Source organism: Bombina bombina, chromosome 7 (assembly GCF_027579735.1).
Source record: "Bombina bombina isolate aBomBom1 chromosome 7, aBomBom1.pri, whole genome shotgun sequence".
In the NCBI taxonomy this organism is placed as follows: domain Eukaryota; kingdom Metazoa; phylum Chordata; class Amphibia; order Anura; family Bombinatoridae; genus Bombina; species Bombina bombina.
Window position 1 is genome coordinate 504,608,096 of NC_069505.1, and position 10,359 is coordinate 504,618,454.

Below are 10,359 nucleotides of genomic sequence, written 5' to 3' on the forward strand. Positions count from 1 at the left end.
GAAGGAGAGAGAGAAGGAGAGAGAGAAGGAGAGAGAGAAGGAGAGAGAGAAGGAGAGAGAGAAGGAGAGAGAGAAGGAGAGAGAGAAGGAGAGAGAGAAGGAGAGAGAGAAGGAGAGAGAGAAGGAGAGAGAGAAGGAGAGAGAGAAGGAGAGAGAGAAGGAGAGAGAGAAGGAGAGAGAGAAGGAGAGAGAGAAGGAGAGAGAGAAGGAGAGAGAGAAGGAGAGAGAGAAGGAGAGAGAGAAGGAGAGAGAGAAGGAGAGAGAGAAGGAGAGAGAGAAGGAGAGAGAGAAGGAGAGAGAGAAGGAGAGAGAGAAGGAGAGAGAGAAGGAGAGAGAGAAGGAGAGAGAGAAGGAGAGAGAGAAGGAGAGAGAGAAGGAGAGAGAGAAGGAGAGAGAGAAGGAGAGAGAGAAGGAGAGAGAGAAGGAGAGAGAGAAGGAGAGAGAGAAGGAGAGAGAGAAGGAGAGAGAGAAGGAGAGAGAGAAGGAGAGAGAGAAGGAGAGAGAGAAGGAGAGAGAGAAGGAGAGAGAGAAGGAGAGAGAGAAGGAGAGAGAGAAGGAGAGAGAGAAGGAGAGAGAGAAGGAGAGAGAGAAGGAGAGAGAGAAGGAGAGAGAGAAGGAGAGAGAGAAGGAGAGAGAGAAGGAGAGAGAGAAGGAGAGAGAGAAGGAGAGAGAGAAGGAGAGAGAGAAGGAGAGAGAGAAGGAGAGAGAGAAGGAGAGAGAGAAGGAGAGAGAGAAGGAGAGAGAGAAGGAGAGAGAGAAGGAGAGAGAGAAGGAGAGAGAGAAGGAGAGAGAGAAGGAGAGAGAGAAGGAGAGAGAGAAGGAGAGAGAGAAGGAGAGAGAGAAGGAGAGAGAGAAGGAGAGAGAGAAGGAGAGAGAGAAGGAGAGAGAGAAGGAGAGAGAGAAGGAGAGAGAGAAGGAGAGAGAGAAGGAGAGAGAGAAGGAGAGAGAGAAGGAGAGAGAGAAGGAGAGAGAGAAGGAGAGAGAGAAGGAGAGAGAGAAGGAGAGAGAGAAGGAGAGAGAGAAGGAGAGAGAGAAGGAGAGAGAGAAGGAGAGAGAGAAGGAGAGAGAGAAGGAGAGAGAGAAGGAGAGAGAGAAGGAGAGAGAGAAGGAGAGAGAGAAGGAGAGAGAGAAGGAGAGAGAGAAGGAGAGAGAGAAGGAGAGAGAGAAGGAGAGAGAGAAGGAGAGAGAGAAGGAGAGAGAGAAGGAGAGAGAGAAGGAGAGAGAGAAGGAGAGAGAGAAGGAGAGAGAGAAGGAGAGAGAGAAGGAGAGAGAGAAGGAGAGAGAAGGAGAGAGAAGGAGAGAGAAGGAGAGAGAAGGAGAGAGAAGGAGAGAGAAGGAGAGAGAAGGAGAGAGAAGGAGAGAGAAGGAGAGAGAAGGAGAGAGAAGGAGAGAGAAGGAGAGAGAAGGAGAGAGAAGGAGAGAGAAGGAGAGAGAAGGAGAGAGAAGGAGAGAGAAGGAGAGAGAAGGAGAGAGAAGGAGAGAGAAGGAGAGAGAAGGAGAGAGAAGGAGAGAGAAGGAGAGAGAAGGAGAGAGAAGGAGAGAGAAGGAGAGAGAAGGAGAGAGAAGGAGAGAGAAGGAGAGAGAAGGAGAGAGAAGGAGAGAGAAGGAGAGAGAAGGAGAGAGAAGGAGAGAGAAGGAGAGAGAAGGAGAGAGAAGGAGAGAGAAGGAGAGAGAAGGAGAGAGAAGGAGAGAGAAGGAGAGAGAAGGAGAGAGAAGGAGAGAGAAGGAGAGAGAAGGAGAGAGAAGGAGAGAGAAGGAGAGAGAAGGAGAGAGAAGGAGAGAGAAGGAGAGAGAAGGAGAGAGAAGGAGAGAGAAGGAGAGAGAAGGAGAGAGAAGGAGAGAGAAGGAGAGAGAAGGAGAGAGAAGGAGAGAGAAGGAGAGAGAAGGAGAGAGAAGGAGAGAGAAGGAGAGAGAAGGAGAGAGAAGGAGAGAGAAGGAGAGAGAAGGAGAGAGAAGGAGAGAGAAGGAGAGAGAAGGAGAGAGAAGGAGAGAGAAGGAGAGAGAAGGAGAGAGAAGGAGAGAGATGGAGAGAGAAGGAGAGAGAAGGAGAGAGAAGGAGAGAGAAGGAGAGAGAAGGAGAGAGAAGGAGAGAGAAGGAGAGAGAAGGAGAGAGAAGGAGAGAGAAGGAGAGAGAAGGAGAGAGAAGGAGAGAGAAGGAGAGAGAAGGAGAGAGAAGGAGAGAGAAGGAGAGAGAAGGAGAGAGAAGGAGAGAGAAGGAGAGAGAAGGAGAGAGAAGGAGAGAGAAGGAGAGAGAGAGAGAGAGAGAGAGAGAGAGAGAGAGAGAGAGAGAGAGAGAGAGAGAGAGAGAGAGAGAGAGAGAGAGAGAGAGAGAGAGAGAGAGAGAGAGAGAGAGAGAGAGAGAGAGAGAGAGAGAGAGAGAGAGAGAGAGAGAGAGAGAGAGAGAGAGAGAGAGAGAGAGAGAGAGAGAGAGAGAGAGAGAGAGAGAGAGAGAGAGAGAGAGAGAGAGAGAGAGAGAGAGAGAGAGAGAGAGAGAGAGAGAGAGAGAGAGAGAGAGAGAGAGAGAGAGAGAGGAGAGAGAGAGAGGAGAGAGAGAGAGAGAAGAGAGAGAGGAGAGGAGAGAGAGAGAGAGAGAGAGAGAGAGAGAGAGAGAGAAAGGCAGAACAGAGAGAGAGAGAGAGAGAGAGAGAGAGAGAGAGAGAGAGAGAGAGAGAGAGAGAGAGAGAGAGAGAGAGAGAGAGAGAGAGAGAGAGAGAGAGAGAGAGAGAGAGAGAGAGAGAGAGAGAGAGAGAGAGAGAGAGAGAGAGAGAGAGAGAGAGAGAGAGAGAGAGAGAGAGAGAGAGAGAGAGAGAGAGAGAGAGAGAGAGAGAGAGAGAGAGAGAGAGAGAGAGAGAGAGAGAGAGAGAGAGAGAGAGAGAGAGAGAGAGAGAGAGAGAGAGAGAGAGAGAGAGAGGAGAGAGAGAGAGAGAGAGAGAGAGAGAGAGAGAGAGAGAGAGAGAGAGAGAGAGAGAGAGAGAGAGAGAGAGAGAGAGAGAGAGAGAGAGAGAGAGAGAGAGAGAGAGAGAGAGAGAGAGAGAGAGAGAGAGAGAGAGAGAGAGAGAGAGAGAGAGAGAGAGAAGAGAGAGAGAGAGAGAGAGAGAGAGAGAGAGAGAGAGAGAGAGAGAGGAGAGAGAGAGAGAGAGAGAGAGAGAGAGAGAGAGAGAGAGAGAGAGAGAGAGAGAGAGAGAGAGAGAGAGAGAGAGAGAGAGAGAGAGAGAGAGAGAGAGAGAGAGAGAGAGAGAGAGAGAGAGAGAGAGAGAGAGAGAGAGAGAGAGAGAGAGAGAGAGAGAGAGAGAGAGAGAGAGAGAGAGAGAGAGAGAGAGAGAGAGAGAGAGAGAGAGAGAGAGAGAGAGAGAGAGAGAGAGAGAGAGAGAGAGAGAGAGAGAGAGAGAGAGAGAGAGAGAGAGAGAGAGAGAGAGAGAGAGAGAGAGAGAGAGAGAGAGAGAGAGAGAGAGAGAGAGAGAGAGAGAGAGAGAGAGAGAGAGAGAGAGAGAGAGAGAGAGAGAGAGAGGAGAGAGAGAGAGAGAGAGAGAGAGAGAGAGAGAGAGAGAGAGAGAGAGAGAGAGAGAGAGAGAGAGAGAGAGAGAGAGAGAGAGAGAGAGAGAGAGAGAGAGAGAGAGAGAGAGAGAGAGAGAGAGAGAGAGAGAGAGAGAGAGAGAGAAGAGAGAGAGAGAGAGAGAGAGAGAGAGAGAGAGAGAGAGAGAGAGAGAGAGAGAGAGAGAGAGAGAGAGAGAGAGAGAGAGAGAGAGAGAGAGAGAGAGAGAGAGAGAGAGAGAGAGAGAGAGAGAATCTCAATGTTAAAGCCCTTTGCCTTTTTTTAAGACCTCATTTCTTTGAGCCCATATAGCTTTTGGGTGCAATATTTTTTTATTAATAATTTTTATTAGATGGTGTTATTATAAGTGTAAGTGTACTTTGTAATGTAATGTTTGGTGTTTGTTGTGACACTTTTTTGTTTCATGAAACAGTTAACCACAGCTTTGAGGATGTACTAACCCGATGAGCGTTTACTTGAATTGCGCTCAAGTGATGACATTTATTTTAGACTTAAGATTAGTTTGAGAACAACGTATATTTATTTTTGAAAGTTTAATTAATTGTTTAAATAGTGACAAACTAAGTTTAAAGTTTTAGGGCTGTATTACAAGTGGAACGCTAACAGTTACGCACAAGCGATTAGGTATTTACCGCTCGTATTACAAGATTAAAGAAAACGCAATCGTTTGAGTGCAATCTCGATTTACGCTAGAATGATTACTGTGTCCTCAGAGCTCTGAATAACTGTTACACGAAACAAAAAAAGTGTCACAAAACACATCAATAATACATTACAAAGTACAGTCACACTCATAATATTGCACACAAAGGTTGTAAGGTATCAAAGATATGATGGTGTTAGAAAAAAAAGTCAGGCAAAGGGCTTTAAAGGGACAGTCTACACAAGAATTGTTTTGCTTATAAAGATAGAAAATCCCTTTATTATTACCCATTCACCAGTTTGGCACAACCAACACAGTTATAGAAATACACTTTCTACCTCTGTGATTACCTTGTGTCTAAGTCTCTGCATATATATATATAGTAAGCAGATGAGCTGAATCCAACGGACGGTCTCCGTATTGCAAAGGGATCCAAGGACAGCAGGCACAAAGGTTTTAATCAGCAATCCGTTTTATTTGATAAAGAAAAAAAAAGACGTTTCGGCTCTAACAGGAGCCTTTTTCAATGGTATTCAGACCGGATGTACATACATACATACTAGCTGAGCACCAGGTGGTTGTGAGGATAAAGTGTGTGCCCTATTTCCCTGCAAATCTGTATATATATATATATATTTACAGACATAGACATATGTACACATATATACGGAGAGAAGCGTTCTACCAGGAATGAACAGCTGATCAGCTAGTTCTATGGCAATTTAGCACCCAGGAGCAGCCTCTTTTAGACCAGTGTGCTTTTCACAGAGGAAAACTTTCCTGAAGTACATCAGTCTGATCCCGCCAAGTAAGGTCAGTCCAGCCCCGAAATACCAGGCAATTCTCCTCTGAACAAGAAACATGACAACCCCAGACGATTGTTTCAGGCTCCTATGGGCCTTGTCAGTGAGGTGCAGCCACATTCCTCTAAGCACACTGGGCAAGGAGTCAATGTCTGGTTTCCCCCATCACGCATAGGGAGACTTCCCCAGGGTCATATTAATTTGCATACAAAGATATATATATATATATATATATATATATATATATATATGCACACATATATAGACATATATATATATAAGTGCATTGGAGCCCTTTGCAGTAAAGTAGATGAAAACATGTAAAAGCATCTTTATGCAATATAAATAATAAAGTGATATACTGTGTAATTACTGTATATATTTCACATTCCAATGTTCTGCACATAGCGGAATGTTATATGTATTTATAAATTGATATTCATATATATATATATATATATAATTTTATATATATATATATTATATAATTATATATAGGTATAGATATATAAAGATATATATATATATATATATATATATATATATATATATATATATGTATAGGAATATCTATTTAAAAATACTTAGAACATATTCCCCTATGTGAAGAACATTGGAATGTAAAATATTTACAGTGGGTATTAAAAAGAATGACCCCTTTTGAAAATAATTACATTTTGTTGCTTTGCAGCCTGAAATAAAGACAGACACAGCTTTTGTTTATCCAGTTGTATTTACTCAGTGAAACTTATAACATAACATCCAAGTGAAAGATATAACACCAACATGTAAATAAAGACAATTCATAAACAGAATCACTGAGTTGGAAAAAGGGTATTTTGTTGAAGCACCTTTTGCTTTAATTGCAGCCTTTAGTCTGTTGGAATATGTCTCTACTAACTTTGCACATCTAGAATATGCAATATTTGCCCACTCTTCTTTGCAGAACTGCTCCAATTCCGTTACATTTGATGGTGACCATTTGTGGACTGCAGTCTTCAAGTCATGCCACAGATATTCAATGGGGTTTAAGTCTGGGCTCTGACTAGGCCATGCAAGAACATTCACTATTTTCTCCTTCAACCACTGTGTGGTCATTTTTGCTGTGTGCTTTTGGTCATTGTCATGTTGGAAGGTAAACCTTCCAATTGACAACTTCCTGGCAGAGGGCAGCAGATTTCCCTCAAGAATGTGACTGTATTTTGCCCCATCCATTATTAAATCTATTCTGACAAGTGCTCCAGTGCCTGCTGCAGAGAAACACTCCCATAAAATGATATTACCACCTCAATGCTTTACTGTAGGTATGGTATTATTTGTATGGTGACTGTATTGTATTTCCTCCATACATATTGTTTGGTGTGGAGGTCAAATAATTAAATTTTAGTCTCATCTGACCATAACACCTTTTTCCATGTGGCCTCAGAATCTCCTAGTTGTGTTATGGCAAAGCTCAGTCGTGACTGCATGTGGCCTGTCTTGAGGAGTGTTTTTTTTTTTCTTGCAACCCTCCCATACAAGTCACATTTGTGGAGAATTTGTGATATTGTTGTCACATGCACACAATGACCACTCTTTGTCATAAATTCCTGCAACTGCTTCAGAGTTGCTGTGGGCCTCTTGGTAGCCTCTCTGACCAGGTTCCTCCTGGCTCTTTCATCCAGTTTGGAGTGAAGTCCTGATCCAGAGAATGTTTGTGTTGTACCAAATACCATCCACCTCTTAATAATAGACCACTGTGCTTTTAGGCCTTGATAAAGCCTTTGATATTATCTTGTATCCATCTCCTGACTTGTGCCTGTACACAATTTTATCCCGGAGATCTTTTGACAGTGCCTTGCCATCCATAGTTGATTGTTTGCTTCAGTTGCGCTACCAGGGACTGTGATGCTTCAGGAAAGCTCTTTTCATGCTGAGGTATTCAATATGCCCACAGCAGATCACAGTTGAAGGGCAAATGGCTTTGTGTGTGCCATTGAGAAGGTTATTAGCTACATCTGATTGAGTTTACAAGTAATTTTACGAGGGGGGTATCCCTTTTTACAACTTAGTGATTCTGTTTTTTAATTGTCTTTATTTTTGCCTGACATGCTGGTGTTGTATCTTTCACGTGGATGTTGCACTGAATAATTACAACCTGATAAACAAAAACTGTGTCTGTCTTTATTTCAGGCTGCAAGGCAACAAAATGTGATTATTTTCAAGTGTGGTGATTATTTTCAATACCCACTGAACAGTAGATGCACAGTTAAAAAAATTATGAAATATGAAGATTGCATAAAAATGATTTGACATGTTTACAGCTAAACTGCAAAGGGCTACAATGCACTTCTGTATATATGTGTGTGTGTACATATGTATTTATGTGTTAATATGTGTTTTACTTTATACTGTACATATTTCAGATTCTTACAGGATAATGTACTTTTTATTCTTAAATACATATTTCTATATATTAGTAATTATTAAAACTATTAAACATACTGTTTTATATTTATATATATATATATATATATATATATATATATATATATAATGTAATATTTTGAATATTTTACAGTATCTTTAGTAGTTTTTAATCATTATAATTAATTTATATTAATATTTTATAAGTAATATTTTAATTATACACCGTAAGAATATTAAGTTCTCATGTGCGCTTACCTGACAGTGTTAAGATCTAAAATGAGAAACATGACGTGCAAAACGTATATTTTACATTCCTATGTTCTTCACATAGAAAATAATATACTTTTTATTATTAAATAAATATTTTATATATATATATATATATATATATATATATATATATATATATATATATATATATATATATATATTAGATACGGTTTGTGTAAAATACATATCTATACCTTTATATCTATAAGAATATAGATATAGATATGCAGGTATAGATAGAAATATGTTTTTGTGAAGAACATAGGAATGTAAAATATGCACAGTAAATATACAGTAAGACAAATACATATGATTGTATACATACCGTATATGTATATATATATATATATATACATACAGTATATATATATATATATATATATATATATATATATATATATATATATATATATATATATATATATATATATATATATATACACACAGTATCTTACAAAAGTGAGTACACCCCTTACATTTTTGTAAATACAGGTAGCCCTCAGTTTACGCCGGGGTTAGGTTCCAGAAGGAATGGTTGTAAATCGAAACCATTGTAAATTGAAACCCAGTTTATAATGTAAGTCAATGGGAAGTGAGGGAGATAGGTTCCAGGCCCCTCTCAAAATTGTCATAAGTAACACCTAATACATTATTTTTAAAGCTTTGAAATGAAGACTTTAAATGATAGACAGCATTATAAACCTAATAAAATAATAACACAACACAGAATATATAATTAAACTAAATTAAATGAACAAAAACATTTGCTAAACAACATTATAAACCTAATAAAATAATCACACAACACAGACTTCACTTGCATTTTTCTGCAAACAGTTCTTTCTATGCATTCCAATCTGGACTGAGTTATAGACAGGAAGATCTTGTTCCTTTGAAATCTGCTTGATAGCTCAGGTCTGGTTACACTGATTAATTTAAGCTTGCTTGGCTTTGCTGCAACACAAGCGGACAGCTCCACCTACTGGCTATTTCAATAAATGCACTGCTTCTCAATGCTTTTCAATAGCAGTCACATGACTGGAAAAAAAGGTTGTTATTCTGAAACGGTGTAAATTGAACCGTTGTAAAACGAGGGCCACCTGTACTTTATTATATCTTTTCATGTGACAACACTGAAGAAATGACACTGCTACAATATAAAGTAGTGAGTGTACAGCCTGTATAACAGTGTAAATTTGCTGTCCCCTCAAAGTAACTCAACACACAGCCATTAATGTCTAAACCGTTGGCAACAAAAGTGAGTACAGCCCTAAGTGGAAATGTCCAAATTGGGCCCAATTAGCCATTTTCCCTCCCCGGTGTCATGTGACTCAGTGTTACAAGGTCTCAGGTGTGAATGGGGAGCAGGTGTGTTAAATTTGGTGTTATCGCTCTCACAGTGATATTATGACTGTAACTGTACTTTTAAATCTAATTTTGATGTTTTTTGTCACACTTTTTATTTGAGTGTAACAGTTAACCAGAGCCCTGAAGTCGCGCTAACCCAAAGTGCGTTAAATTCAATTGTGCTTGAGAGAACGCGTTTTCTTTCAACTTGTAATAAACACGCTACTTCAGACTCTTGCAAACACCCGTGATAAACCCGATTTCTCTTGCGCACATCTGTTAATGCTCCATTCGAAATCTAGCCCCTAGTGCGGTAGCGGCAGCTAAAAGACACTGATGAAATATGGGCTGTGCAGCATTGTTCAGGGCAGATTTTTTTTAACTCCAGTCCTCAGAACCCTTTAGCCAGATTTTCATTATATCTTAACTAGCGCACAGCTGAAATAATTATCTGAAGTGTGAGAGCAGGTTAGTAACCATGGTTATTGATCAGCTGAGTATTTCACCTGTATAATGAATATCTGGCCTATTAAAAGTCCGGATGACTGGAGTTGAGAAACACTGGGACAGGGTAACATTTCTTTTTGGAATTATTGGACATTGTTTTATTATTCTATTTTATTCTTCATTGTTTTATTGTTCTATTTTCTGTTCCAGAACAAATAATTATTTTACAACTACAAAGTATGGCAGTGAGATGTAATGTTGCACCAAACTACACAATTTTATTTTTTTTATATATATTCTAATACTTTATTTTTTACAATATGGTGTCATTTGGTTGTGGTATACTGATGATACTTTTGTAATATGGGGGGGGGGCAATGACAACATTAGATCTCTGTATACATTTTTGGATTAACTTTGTAGAACTATTTGGAATTAAACAATATAAAAAAGCATTACGTTTGTGCTGATTCTCCTTAAAGGGACAGTCTAGTCAAACATACATTTTCATGATTCAGGTAGGACATGTAATTTTAAACAACTTTCCAATTTACTTTTATCATCAATTTTGCTTTGTTCTGGACACAGCTGCATTCATTACTTTTGGGAAAACAATACCTAAGCAAGAGGACACTGAATGCAAACAACGAGTGGGTACAAAAGGCAGCCCCTTTGAAAGGCACCACAGCCTGATATTACTCGACACCCTATAAAATATAGACGACACAGGTGAAAACCCGAAGCCCAGGTAACTGCACATTAGTTACACCGCCGCAAAGCTGAACTAGAGACCACTCAGTCCCAGAGTCCGTCGACACGACCAGCCTCCGAGGAGTCAGCCTTGCGGTTCACGACTCCCATGAAGGTACATGGCCGAAAGACAAGGA

General features: G+C 40.0%; 1 protein-coding gene across 1 annotated transcript; it reads left to right on the forward strand.

Annotated features, from left to right (window-relative positions):
• Positions 1-916: 916 nt before the first annotated feature.
• Positions 917-3,697, forward strand: LOC128636040 (trichohyalin-like; the record flags this gene model as incomplete). Its single annotated transcript, XM_053689113.1, has 2 exons — positions 917-1,458; positions 2,854-3,697. Coding segments are annotated over 2 exons (1,386 nt in total), but the record flags the coding sequence as incomplete, so codon positions are not given.
• Between the last annotated feature and the right edge of the window lie 6,662 nt (positions 3,698-10,359).